At 33.2% G+C, this 14,703-nt stretch overlaps 1 protein-coding gene across 1 annotated transcript; it reads left to right on the forward strand.

Moving 5' to 3' along the window:
* The first annotated feature begins 2,626 nt into the window (after positions 1-2,626).
* LOC106786317 lies at positions 2,627-12,761 on the forward strand. Its single transcript, XM_014747548.1, has 15 exons — positions 2,627-3,475; positions 3,663-3,823; positions 4,905-5,198; positions 5,266-5,416; positions 6,645-6,866; positions 7,198-7,687; positions 7,767-8,002; positions 8,083-8,256; positions 8,337-8,925; positions 9,073-9,152; positions 9,226-9,302; positions 9,747-9,987; positions 10,150-11,403; positions 11,497-11,866; positions 11,975-12,761. Exons 1-15 carry the CDS (start codon positions 2,803-2,805, stop codon positions 12,366-12,368), a joined length of 5,406 nt encoding a protein of 1,801 aa, XP_014603034.1. The 5' UTR covers positions 2,627-2,802; the 3' UTR covers positions 12,369-12,761.
* Positions 12,762-14,703: the final 1,942 nt, after the last annotated feature.

Consider the following 14,703-nt stretch of genomic DNA (forward strand, 5'->3'; position numbering starts at 1 on the left):
ATGATACTTTTGAAAGTAAATTTACCTAAAATCTCTTCGGATGTCCTAACAGTCATACCAACTTACAGATACTAATACTTTGGGAGGTGGTTTACCGAACATACGACTGGTTCAGATAATTTATAATAAATAACAATTTTGGGTATACACTACCAGTTTTATTCTCGTTAATGATACTTTTGTATTCTTTGTATAGTGATTGCCCCTTTTTTATTTGAATAGTATTTACCAACAAATGGTACTATCTTGAAAGATAAGTCGATTCTTTTTTACGATATCGATTACAGATAAATTCTTATCATGTTAACTATTTTGTTTAAAGTAGTAGATACTATTTGAAAATAATTAATCATTTTTTTAACATATTATTTTCATTGTGTTAATTTATTATTACAATTATTATTTAAAGTATAATAATTATAACACTTTTAATATATAAATTTAATAAGTATCTCTTATATGAAACCTTTAATGAAGTATAAAATTGTAGGAAAAAAAAAAAAGAGAAATGAGAATAAATTTTAATAATAAAACAAAAAGTTAGTAAAATTGATTAACTTTCTAATGACTCCTTGATTCTTGTTCATCGAATTTATTGTCTTGAATAATTATATAATAAAAAATAATTCATAAGAATAAATATGAAATGAAACAAACAAAAATTAGGTCGACACTAATATGATAATCAATGATATTGATCTCTTTATCTTTTTTTCACACGACATGCATACTTTCGTGGGTAAAATGCTTTTCCGCGTAGGATTGCGATGGACGTTCCGGGTGCGTATAAATAAGTAGGTTTCGTCGTACGTTAAGAAGGGCCAGCCGGCGCCTTCCAAACATCTATTTTCGCTAGGAACAGGAAGAGATGAGAAAACCTCCTTCCTCTTTTGTCCTCTTTTTATTCATTATCAGACGAAGGAATCACAATGTAAATAGGTATTTTATTATTAATGTAAGTAAATATATATATATACAAATGCTGCACTTTTAGCATAAATAATTTTTTATAAAATATCGTATATAAAAATTTTTAATAAACATATATATCAAATAAATGTAAATATATTTAATATCAAACACAAATATAAGTATAGATGGTTATTTAATTATTGAGTAAATTATGTATATTCGTATGTTGTATTTTTTACATATAAATGCAACAACGTATACCCTTTCGTTTTCTCCGAAAAATTGTGAATGTATATGTAAAATAAATGTAAATATATGATAGGTATTTATACTATTTAACACAAGAGTATGTTACTAAAGATATATTATATCTATTATATATATAGATATAGAATATAAAATGTGTACTAAAAATATATTTTTACATATGTATAGAACTATACGTATACATTCTGTTCCGTATAGTTCTTCATCTTCTTCTTCATCTTCTTCTTCTTCTTCATCTTCTCCTTCATCTTTTTCTTCGTGGCTTTTCTCGATCGAACGCGCATGCCTATTCGCGTTAACCACTCTCCAAATTGTACATCGCTGTAAATACGAATGCCGGAGACGACGTTGCCTACTGAAAATAATCACGAGAGAGTGAGAAGAAGAAGAAGAAGAAGAAGAAGGGACGCGATGGAAAGCCGTGTGTGTTTTCGTTCGTCGCGACGCCACAAAGGCGATCGACGGGCGTCGGCGTTCCCGTAACACGACGATCTCCTTTCAAATTTCGTATCTCATAATAGAGAATAATAATTCATTGAACAATTTTATCAATAGGTATATAAAAAAAAAAATCTAAAGAAAAAAAAAAAACATATGTTGCGATATATTTTCTTTTTTTTTATTTTTACTTTTTTTCCTTTTTTTTTTTAAAATGTCGTAGAGTGAATTGAAACACATTTATTAATATCAATAGTGAATTCCATCGCGTGATTTTGAAATTTTCGCTACAAAAGAAGTTCACAAGGGAAGATAAGTCAAGCGTCTTTTTTAGGCGTGGCAGGTTTGTGGTGCATTTTAGGTGGAATTTTAAAAATAACATTTAAACGCATTCACGAACGGTTCATTCGTAATAACATTTTACGTTTCTAAGAGACCCGATTATTCGTGATATTTTTCATTAATTATTATTTTTCATTAAGAATAGACTATTTTATATAGCTATGAAAGATAAACATTCAATCGGAAGAAATTCAATGGAACAAAGAGTTTGCAAACGAACCTATCAACATCAAGAATTTAACTTTGAGATTTGGTTAGTTGATTAAACATTGGAAAGAGTCGAAAGGTGGTAGTGAGGGTACCATTTAAGCGTCGGTGATGGTTAACAGACTTATACTATTCCATCAATTGCTAACGTAAACAGTGTTTGAATAAACCAGATTCCAATTATACGGCACGCGCGCACAATCGTTTATACGGCTTTGCCAAATACAATAGAAAGATTCGTTACAAGTTTATATGAATCGGAATAAATCCTTTTCAAAAGTCGGTGGTGTTCATTTTTGTGGATCTTTATTAAATTAATATCATTTTGTTTGACCGAAAATGGCGAAGAATGTTAGACAAGTGCTCGAAGAATGTAACATTCAAGAGTTCGATAAAAGAACGCGAAAATACAACAGAATTAATAAAAGCAAAGACAAATTCGAGGAAACTGATTTGCCGAGTCCACCACCAGATCCTTGGACATCCCCGAGATGTTCTCAACCCATTAATAATTTATCCGTAGAACCTTCGCAAGAAGAGGACGATATAATTGCTTATTTAACGGGTATTCGTACACCACCGCCATGCGATAGTCGTAATTCCGATTGTTTATCAAGAAATTCAGCAACATCGACTATGGCTGTGGCAAGTCTTTATACGGAGGAATCCTTTGAACAATTGGACAGGCTTTATGAAATGGCCGAACAAATATTGGAATTTCGTGACCGTAGCTCGAAATTATTCAGACGTGTCAGAGAATTAGAAAAACTGAAGGTACTGAGAATGGCCGATTTACGTGCGGAGAGAGCAATTTTTTCTAATGACGACATTAGCAGTGATTTACCTGACGAGGATGCTGGTTTTGCTGAATCTTTATTGGATGCAATAATATCGAGCAGTCGAGATTCCCAACTTCAAAGACGAAACCCAAGGTCACCGTCTTCTTCGAGACAAAGAAGTCGATCGCTTGCCGTGTCTGAACAATCTTTACCACGATCACCGAATTTAGGAAATCGTTCGGCACTTGGTATAGAAAAGGCTACCTTCAGAAATGAAACTTCCGGTGTACCAAAAGTATCTAAATGGACTAGAGTGAAGGCTGCTTTTAAATGGGAAAGAGCTTGTCCGAATGATATGACAGATTCAAACATCGAACAAACACCAACACCAAATACACCGACTACGAAATACCTTCGAATTCCAGATATTGCATCTGGGAATTGGTCTGGTACAGGAGAACTCTCAGGACCCTCCACTCCAATTGGCCGACCCTCATCAGCTTCCTCCTCTAACGAAGATGTATTCGATCGTAAGATTTTTTTTTAAAGTATCATTCATTTGCAAGTTCAAACATATAATCAAATTGAATTATTCTTAGACATTTAGCAAATCTTAATTTAATTATTTTTGTTTTTAATAAAAAGAAAAGAAAAAGGAATTTAATTTCTTTCAAATACTTTTTTTTTTTTGTATTACAAAATTGTATTATTTTATAGGTCAACGAAAGTACATGTCCGAGACTGGTGATCGACGGGTGTCCAGAATAAAAGAAATTTCGAAGAAAAACGAATCAACTGTATGCAACGAATTACCAAAAGATGACGTTATTGTGACTAACAATGAGGACGGTGTGCAGAATGCGAGCGAGATACGCGAGGTAAAGGATCTTTTGCCAAATTACGCGCGGAATTCGATATCGTGTAGGTATACGTATATGTAACACTTGACCCACATATAGAAGCACACTAAACGATCAAGGTCTGCTTCGTGCAGGTGCATCGTTAAATGTCTTGACGAATTTATGGAGTGAGCCATTAACAACGCGTTTCGTCATTTATACATTTTATGATCGTGTATATACCGTGCATTTAAGTATAAATCTGGAAAATATGCGTATTAACGTTCTTCGAAATTCAATAAGTTCATTCCAAAATAACTAGGTGCATTTCAAATTGTTAGTACACGTCAAATAAAATTAACGAATGATTTCGAAATATTTTATCGATTGGAAAGAAAAGAAATCATTAGACATTTTATTTTTTTTTATTTTTTTTTGTCATAATGATACGTGTAATACGAGCTATTTAAAAATCATTAGAAATATTTGATAATACTATCCAATATTAATATTTATATTATCAAATATTGATAATTTCATTGGAAAATACAATGAAAACGTTTGAAAGCTTTAATAATAAACTATCTTGGAGAGTCTGAAAAAAAGTTCTTATACGCAGAATTTTTCTCTTCCGCGACATATCGGTCTACGCGTTAGTTTGTCGATTTAAAAATACATCGACGAAGCAAGCACGCGTGGGGTACATCCGAATCTTCTGAATATGTTCAGAACTGACACCGATCGTACTTCTGACCGTTAATAGTTCGACTTGTTTATCGAACATCCCAAACCAAATGGGTATCTGATGGTAATGATACACAGGACATCTGCAAGATCATTTGGCAAATTGCCAAAGAAAAATCGATCCTTACTTTACAAATACGATTTTCATTTTATAAACTATGCACCACACAAATGCAAATATTATTAATCAAACTTATTGTCGAGTTATAATCCATTTTCATTGGTTTATTTGATGGAAACGTTAAAGTAATATCATTTATTTTCAGAATATGCGTGATCAATTGTATCAACACTTTAAGAACTTCAATAATTCATCTAACGCAAGTTTAGATATTTGCATGGTTGAATTTTAACTCGACTTTATCGATTTTCACAGATTAATCAAGGAAAACCGCTTATTCGAATCACGAAAGAAAGTACTCCCGAACCTCAAATCAAGATATCTAATCCGAAATTAGGGATTTCTGGGAAGGATGTTGAAGTTACTCTTAAGAAACCAACACCGACTTTAACTATCACGATACCATCTAGCGAAGAGGAATTTCGAAATGTTTCCTCACCTGAATCGACATCACCACTTCCTTCTAGCACGCTTGATTCCGGTCAAAGTTCACCGTATCAAGCGAAAGTATGTCAGAGTGGTCAAAATCTGACGGATTTTAAACGACAGGTATGGCTTTGTTTTTTTTTTGTTTTTTTTTTTATAAATTACTTTAATCATTCTTGAATAAATTTAGCGATCAACTGCGGAGGAATCACCGGTTTCAAAAATCCAAAGAATTGATTCTAAATGGAACAAAGTTAGGCGTGCCTTTTTATCCAACACTGCTTTCAGTGTCCCACCAAGTCCAGTGAGAATAATTGCTAGACAATCATTTCTTCATGACGGTAAGATTGAATTTTATTTAATAATTGATACATTTAAAAGAGAGATTTATTTGATGATCTCATATATCACATGTTATCGTTTATTTTCCTAATTCTTTAAGGGAAGTTATGCAATCATCTAAACATTGAACGAGTGCTTGCATTTCTGAAGAATGTTCGTTAACTGCTTCGTTCAACGCTTCTTTATGAAATTTCAAAACATTATTTCGAAGTATTTTAACTTCGTTCAATTTCGTTTCAACTTCTTTCATCGTTCGTTTTAAAATATCTTCAGCTTCTTCGGTATTTTTCAAAAAACGTTTCTTCAACGTCGAAGATGACTCCTCGTTAAGGGGAAAAAGTGTCAGAGCAATTGCTTTTTCAGTTGTTCGAGAAGTCTCAGTTTGTAGTTTTTCTAAAATCATTTCGATTCGTCTGACACTTGGTATTAACTCACAGTATAAAGTAACAAACGTTTTTCTCGCGCGATCCTTGAATCGAAGGACTGTGATCCTCGTTTCGGATGCGAAACAAGGATCCAATTGTATCAACTGTTGAAGTCTTTCGTCCACGCATCCCGAAATATTTTTAACCCATCGACTTACATCAGCTTTATCGACACTCGTCTCTTTTTTCAATGATTCGATGATCGTTCGTTTTTCTTTGTTAATAAAACTATTTATAAACTCGATATGTTTTTTCACGCGTTTCTGTGCCTCTGCGTATTCCGAAATTACGGTTTTAATATCGCACTAAAAATATTGATGAAATAAAAACAGATATATATATATATATATATTTATTGTTTATATAAGTTTGTATAAAAGAAAATTGATCTTACTTTATCTGAAGAATTTAATTTTCGACAACTAAAATGAAATAGATATTTTTTCGGACATCGAAATAAAGAATCTACATTGTTTCTGTATTTGTCAAACTGTTTCGATTGATATTTTATATTACACTTCGATTTGTTACTATCGTTAGAGGTTAATCTTTTTCCGATGAATTTTAAATAATGCAAACATGGAATGAGTTTGGATGTATCGTTAATAATTTGAGCTGTTGTAGAAATGTGAAATTTATGTGCCAGCATAACAAAATAACATGATCAGGTTAATCCACGTTGTAAAACAAATGGTATACGCGAGCAAGCCATCTAATTATCAACGATCTATCGATGACACGAATTCAAAAATATATATGATAGTATATTATTATATATGTAACAGTTAAACGTATATTTTAGAACCAGAAACACCTAGAACTCGTAGTTGCAGTGGCAGCGTAGAGGATTTATCTAAAAGTTCATTAATGTCAAACACCCAATTGGAAACTCGAAGAGATTATCAAGTATTACGAGAAAAATTAAGTGCTGAGTTTCATCAAAAATTGATTGAATGGGAACGATTAAAGAGATCAACAGGAGCCAATACGAGAAGCACTCGGGATGCATTTACTCCCAGCAATGGTATAATATTTACTTATAATTAATTTTATAAAAAAAAAAACTGAGTTATATATATATAACTATTATAACAAGGGAAAAATCAAGTTGACAGGACATCGATTTTTGTGTTAACGGTAAGATCCAATATATGGTTTAGTTCAAGGACAAGAAATTCTAGAAAAAGTATACATGGGTGGGTTGAAAAGTTAATAAGAAAAAAAAAAAAAGGAATCAATGTCCTGTCAAATCGACTTTTCTTTTTATATAAGTAAATTAATAAATTTATTATTGAAAATCTTAGAGAAATATATAATTTTCAATAATTTGTTGTCGTTTTTTTTGTTATTTTGAGGAACCACACCAAGTAGTCCTCACGAGAGTTTGCTTCTGACAGAGGAAAGATTAGCTCCAGAATTTAAAAAGAAACTACAAGAATGGAAACGATCGAAAAAGGGACGAAGGGCAAGTACTTCTACAGAATCCCAACGAGTAAGTCGACGACGTTTAACGGATTGGCAACTATGGCGATATCCTTCAAAACCGGAAACGAAAGTCCAGGAAGTTATGGGGCCTCGTCGTAGCTGCGGAAGCGTTGGAAGTACCGGTAGCGTTGGAAGCGATAGTAAACCTCATTTGTGCGAGGATTTTGTTAGAAGAATGGAAGCATGGAGAAGACTTAGCGAAGCATCGAGAAGGCCATCATCATCTGCTCGATTAGGTTTCACCTCCGGTATCGTTGATGAAACGGAATTTCTCGCATTAAACAGAGTCCTTTCAGTTTTCGGAAACCTCGAACAGGAAACTCAACAGGACAGTGATGATTGGTTTGAACAAAGATCAAAGTACGTTACATTGCGTATGACACACACAAATATTTCGAAAATTATTTGTTAAAACATCCATGAAATTTTGTTCTTCCAGTTATACCGAAAAATCGCAAAATTTGAAAACTGGAAATGAAATCTTAATTCAAACGTCAGTTGGTTCTTATCGTTTCGAAGGTATATCACAAGAATTTACCAGGAAATTATACGATTGGGAAAAATTTCGTGGCATATCTCCGAGGTCTTCTACATTTCGTTTGTTAGGTCCAGCTTATGCACCACTTGTAGGAACGATGAACGATTCGACGACAACCGATGTCGCAACTGCAACAGGTTCAATTCAATTCTATTCTTTTTTACTTTTTTTTATAAAACATTAATCCAATTCTATATTTTTCATTATCTGATTATAGACGAGGAGGAGACCTTTCTTGGTGGCATCAAAAGATCTAAATCAGTTGGAAGTATCATGGAAATTAGTGGACATAAGATGCCATTTATTCGTCGTTCTGCTAGTTTACGTTCGTTAAATTATTTAACCGAAAAATTGAAAGAATTAGATCTTATGAACGATTCCTCAGCGCCTGGTAAATAATCCCAATTAAATGTAATTTACGTTAGTCGCATTAATACAAATTTATAATAATGATTTATTCAAATTTGACAGTAGATTCAGAAAGAAGGCCAGACACTTCGGAAGATGGAATTATTGATGATTTTGAACCGGAAGCTATGATTGTCGATATCGAGGATGTCATAGAAGAAACAGCTAGTCCTTTAAGAAGAATTCAACCTCATCAGACTCCAGTTTATTCCGTAGCAGCAAGTGAAACGACAAGTATTGCTGTACCTCTTGGTACAGTGACATCCAGTCATGAACCATCCCCAGCGATTTTAATGGAAGTAGAAGAAGATTCCGACAGAGAACAACAATGGGAATCGAGAAGCTGGAATTTGAGGACTGATCTTTCGGCTAGGGATTCTATTGTTTCAGACAATTGGCATTCATTTTGGAATGAAAGAACTAATTTTTCAACGTACGATAAAAGTATTTCAGAATTTGGGGGGGAAGATAGACACCAAAAATCAGATCATAGTTATCAACATCATTCTGATCAAAAATTGTGGAATAAAAAGTCAAAATATTTAGATGAAAATGACGAGTCTGTTAAATCTGATCTTCGTTTTGGATTAACTCAGAATGAACAATCGTTGAATGGTAATAAAGAAGAATATAATTGCACGAATTTAAAAAGGTAAGAGGATAACGTTAAGAATAAAGATCCTCGAATTTATATTTATATTTTGACATTGATAATTGTTTCTTTTGATTAAAATTGTTATCGCTTCGTTGAAATTTGCATTACTTTTACACTCTCGCAGATTTTATATCTTGGTTACAGTGACGTAGCGAATATTCATTTTGGGAAAAACAACGAGGATAATACGGACAAAATCTGGACGATGACTGATGAATCTATTGGTAGATATATATTTACTGTGTGTTAAGATCAAGAAATAATATAATATACTTGTCATAATATTTTTTTGTTTAGAAGCAACAACTGTGCACAGTGTATCCAAATCTGAGGACACTCTGACTAGAACTCTGGAAAAAATGGAAAAACCAATGGTACATTTTATATATTAGAAATGTACATGATGTTCCCCAAAAATTCTGGAACGATAAAATATCTCAAGAACAGTGGATTTTGTAAAAAAAAGATTCTGGAAAAATGATATTGTTTCTAAAGATTTATCAAATGGGTGTATTTGATAAAAAGATTCATAAGTTTTTTTTAGTCAGAAATCTTTTGTTCTTAAAAAATAGACTTCGTTGTTCTCGAGATAGTTGATTGTTCCAGAACTTTTGGAACATCCTGTATATACATATTACGATTTTTTGTGTTATTATAACTCTGAGAAAATTTTTATTAATTTATTCTTTGATTTCAAATATATAATGAAAAATTGTTGACAAATTTCACGATAGTAGACAAATTTGTATTAAAAATCTTCTGAGAAGCTAAGTTTTATCATAACGCGATCGAAATTAGCGACCTGTCGGTACAACCAGGAGTTGCCGCTCGAGAATAACGAGGAGGAGCAAAGGAACGAAAGGAAGGAACTGAAAAAATATAAAGACGAGAACGACGATGAGGATATTAACGATGGCAAGAAAGAAATCCCTATTAGAAACAAGAATGATCCAAATCCAAAGTTCTCTTACCATTATCCATCTGGAACAATACACACTGCCAATAATATAGGGATCTTTTCAACGAATTCAACCGTCCTATCTTCGAATTCTAAATCAGGTAGGAAGAATATAAATGTTAAATAAGTCAATATTTTGTTTAATATTAATCTATTATTAATTATATTATTACACTATCTAACATTTAATATTTAATCGTATAAATGAAATTAATTATAACGTTTATAATATAAAAATGTGCTTTTTTTGTTTGTGTACGAAGATTACTTTAAGAACAACGATGCTGATCAAAACGAAATTTCGAACAAAGAGAAAAATCTGAACAAAGAATACAACACTGATAGAAAAATATTTCAATTACGTCAATACGGTGATGACTTTAATCCAATAAAATATTCCCACGATTTGTCATCCTCCAATATTATCGAAAACAAATATGGCAGTAACAGTAAAGAAATTCGAAAAGTTAATATTTTGAAGGAAGAAGAAATAGCGAGAGATAATGTGTCGCTGATAAAAGGAATCGAAATTAATCGAAAAACGGAACAGAAACAATACGATTCTTTCGACAGGATTTCGACATTATCGTTCAAAAATGATACTTTCGAATATCGTGAGCCATCTATTAGAACGACGCCATTAACTGTATCATCGCAACGCGAAGCACGTTGTGTTGAAAGAATTATTATCAATGAAGAAACTTTAAAAAAGATAGTAGTTCCTACTGCAAGCAACGATAGTGCGAGTAATTCGTCAAGGTCAAAAAAAGAAGATTCTTCGGATGCTTCGAATAATCATTCAGACTTGGATGAAGCTTGTAAGGACAATAACAATGGTCTACCTGCTGAACTTGGTTCTTATGTTGTAAATCAAAACGTTAATAATGGCGAACGGCAGAAACAAAAAGTGGAATCTACATCGCGAAACGTTTTCGTGAAGACTAAACGTATGATATTTTCACCTTTTCGCCGATTGGACGATCGTCGTTCTTCACATGATAAAAAAAATGTCGACGAATCTAACTCGAATCAAATGGAAATACAGAAGAGTAAGAGTAAAAGTAAATCAAGATCGGTATCACCGAAAACTTCGCGACACGAGACTATCCCTCGTATTCCTATTTCTCTTCAATGGACTCTTCGATCTTCCTCGAAGGAGCCGGAAACAAAGGACGACGATATTCGTCTTGAAAAACGCGGAGAAGAAAGGTCTTGGTTTCAAAAATATCACAGGCGTACACGTTCCGGGGAAGAACGTGTCATTCAGAAATATAAAATAATAACTGAAAAAAAAGAAGAAGATGAAGATGAGAAAATTAGTAACGATATGATTGAATCTTCGATTAATATGAGAACAATTAACGAAAATATTAATAAAAAGATAGCGTATTTGGAGGAAAAGGAAGTAATGATTGAGAAACTAGATGAGGAACGTAAAAAAGTTTATCGAGATCCTGTTGATGATGGTTACGAAGAAATTATTGTTCGAGAGACTCAACAGGATCATCATTTATCTGGTATTACACATAGATTATAAATTGTTTCAATAATTTATTTCACGTATTCGTAGATATATATTTACAACAAAAATTTATAATTTTTTTCTGTAGCAGTACCAATTTTTGGGATACAGGAAGAAGAGGAAACAAAACGTTCAACGATAACGGAAGATAAATTGCCTTCAGATCTTGTACACAAATTACGGATCCTTTCAAATGCGGCAGCGAAAAGGGACGGTAGAATTGGTAGTTGTATCGACACAATGACAACGGAATCACGGAGTTCAAAATTACAACGGGCAAAAGAGGGTTTCCTGTCGCGTCGTGGTGGTCCCTTGTGTCAATCCATGTTAGAACCTATGACATCAGTAACTCAAAATCAAAAGGATGATTCACATTTGACGAATTATCAAAAAAATGATTTGACTTTGAACGTTGATAATATAAATCGCGATGATACGAATTGGGACACATCAATTGAGTAAGTACGATTATAATTTGATAATGTATATATATAATTATATATTCAAAATGAATAATATATTTTGATTATTCTGACAAATGTTAAACTTAAATATTTGAATTTCAGCTGCCCCATTGAAACGTCATCCGTTTCACGATCACCAACTCTTTCTCAGAACTCAAATTCCAAGCCTGAATTGGTTAAATCTGCTAGCGCAGGAATGATAAATGTCGATCCGGATACTTTTGTTCGGCTTGCTACGAATAATCGTGGATGCGAATCCTTACCGCGAACTATATCGAGACGAGATTCCGATGGACCCCTGGCAAGAATAGTTAACAAATTAAGACTTTCAAAATTGATGCGTGGCAAGGATAACGAAAGTGGAAGTATGAGTACGATTTCTACATTATGTCGGCAAAGTTTACTCATTGACGTTAGTCCGGATTTAGAGGAATGTTACGAAAACGAGGATCGGTCGGACGTAGACGAGGATGAAAATAACAAGGAACGTAGGTGAGATTGATGTTGTAAGAACGGGATAATTTAGATTTACGATTGAAGTTAACGGACGATGCTTAACGGTTAAATGATATTCTGTAAATTAAAGTTACGATCAAATGAAATATTTTATCAAACGAAAGTTAATGACTGACGTGAAAAAAGAAATACCAACTAGGGTACGTATGTATGGCCGATTCTACTTAACAATCTATTATTTTCATACATTATCGATACTTTGAAACAAAAAAAAAACAAAGAAATAATTCGAATAATAAATAACACCACAAAATATATTATTTCCTCTCTTCTATAAATAAGTACAGTGAAACATTGATATAATATATATACTTAAGTTATCTAAAATTCATGTATATTTTAATAATACAATAAGAAATCTTTTAATCGCGCTCGAACAAATTCTTGTTTCATAATCTTTCGAGAAAAGCCAATAAAATAAATAGAAAAAAAAAAGAAATGCAACTCTAATCCGTGAGATGAAATGGACGCGTGGCACGGTAGCATTACGCATCCGAGTTTTGTGGACGTTTTTTTAAATAGACTTTACGAACCAGTAGAATGAAAATAGAAAAACAGAAAGAGAACAAGAGAAAGAAAAAGAAAGAGAGAGAGATTGATCATTAGCTTGGACAAACACACGCGTGGGACGACGTAGAGTTCGAGTACTCGCTGGTGCAACGAGCGGTAAACAAGAATGGCGACTGAAGAGGGATCCTTCTGAGCCGGTGTTCGATTAAATGGGATTAATGTCCCTGGGGCAGTTTCGAGTGGCGAGATACGCGCGTGTCGCGCGCAACCGGCTTTGCAGTGTGTTCCCTTTTGCCCCCCTTACCACCCTTTCCCACTCTTCGTCATCTTCTTCCACCATTCTCTTCACCCTTGTATTGGCTCGCTTCAGCAATCCCCACTTTCCCACCGATTCGACTTCCCTCACTTCTCGATCATTGGATTCTTCCTTCTTCCCATTTTCGAGTCTATCAATGTAATGTATATCAGGTAAGGGTGAATTGCGTGATACGTGTTCACCTCAGATCATACCACCCCCTTATCAATTCGAATAAATATTTTGTTGTTATTGGCTAACGTAAAAATATGATCCAATGTGAAAGTATTTTATTACGATTTTATAATCACAAATTCTTCTTCAACTTTTTATTTTCTTTCCCCTTCCGCCCTAAAGAGATTTTTTGAGTTCATAATTGGTATCAATTTTTGTAATTATTCTTAACGAACAAACAAAAACAAACCAAACAGATTTTAGTCTTACGTCTTTTGATTTATTTAATTAATATATTATAACACACGCTGATCCCCTCCATCCCCTCTATGATTCTGCATTTGTATTTATACGTTATTTTGTTCATTTAAAACTGTTAAACGTGGTGTGTATATATTGTCATAATTTCGTGAAAGAAGAAAAACAATATTTATCGTGCGACTTTATTTAATATGAAGAATATTTTTGTATTTTGAGAGTATCGAAGGATGGTTCTGAGAAGAGAAGAGTATCCGTAGAAAATAACGAATAGAAAATATGAAAAAAAAAAGAAAAAGAAGGAAAGAGGAAGAGAGAGAGAGATAGATCCTTGGGATCGAAATCAAGATCCTTTACCGATTTATGAGCTTAAAGAGTCAAACACGCAGGATCATGGAAGAGTTTTACAAAAGGCAGCCGTGTTGTTGGTTGCATTCGTTGGGATCGACTTCGTATATACCTGGGTTTTATAATCCGGAAGCATCCGCGGGAACACGCATTTAAAGTCAAAACTTTTTACATGGGAGAGCAGCCATATTGACTAACCATAAAAGAAGTGTGCGCGGGTGAATTCTGATTTTGATTCCGATCTTTTTTATCCATTGTTAACTAGACTTTCCATTAGTTAAAAACCACCCCTATTGGTTAGACAGAAATATTAGGGGACTGAAATGTACGACATCGCGAATTCCCACATCGAACGTTGAACCGAAGAAGGAAAAGTTTTATCGTTACGTGTAAAACAACAATTTTGTTGTTGCATTATTTTGTCGAGGAGAGGAAGTAAAACAAATTTGTTCGTACAATAAAACAGTGTATTAATAAAATGTTTAACGGAGTATTTAGTACTTAACTGTTAAATTCTTTTCTTTTCTTTTTTTTTTTATTATTAGAGAAAGGGTAGAAGATGTGAGAGCCACGTGCGAAATATGGTAGGTCATAAAATAGAAAAAGCAAATATAACTTGATGATAATAATACGAAAATATTCGAGAAGTTAGTTTTTCAAATATATTTCTTTGAAAACATCAGCAGTCGGATGTTGTATAATTCTTATGTGAATCTAAATAATTCTAAAT

This window comes from Polistes canadensis, unplaced genomic scaffold, assembly GCF_001313835.1.
Source record: "Polistes canadensis isolate GaletaPanama2010 unplaced genomic scaffold, ASM131383v1 scaffold_72, whole genome shotgun sequence".
Lineage (NCBI taxonomy): Eukaryota > Metazoa > Arthropoda > Insecta > Hymenoptera > Vespidae > Polistes > Polistes canadensis.

What these genes read in the sequence shown, in the direction of transcription:
- LOC106786317 (XM_014747548.1), top strand. Translation starts at nt 2,803, where the DNA reads ATGGCTGTGGCAAGTCTTTATACGGAGGAATCCTTTGAACAATTGGAC. An exon ending in TGACGGATTTTAAACGACAG is followed by an intron (nt 5,199 to 5,265) that starts GTATGGCTTTGT and finishes GAATAAATTTAG; the next exon opens with CGATCAACTGCGGAGGAATC. An exon ending in AATTGGGACACATCAATTGA is followed by an intron (nt 11,867 to 11,974) that starts GTAAGTACGATT and finishes TTTGAATTTCAG; the next exon opens with CTGCCCCATTGAAACGTCAT.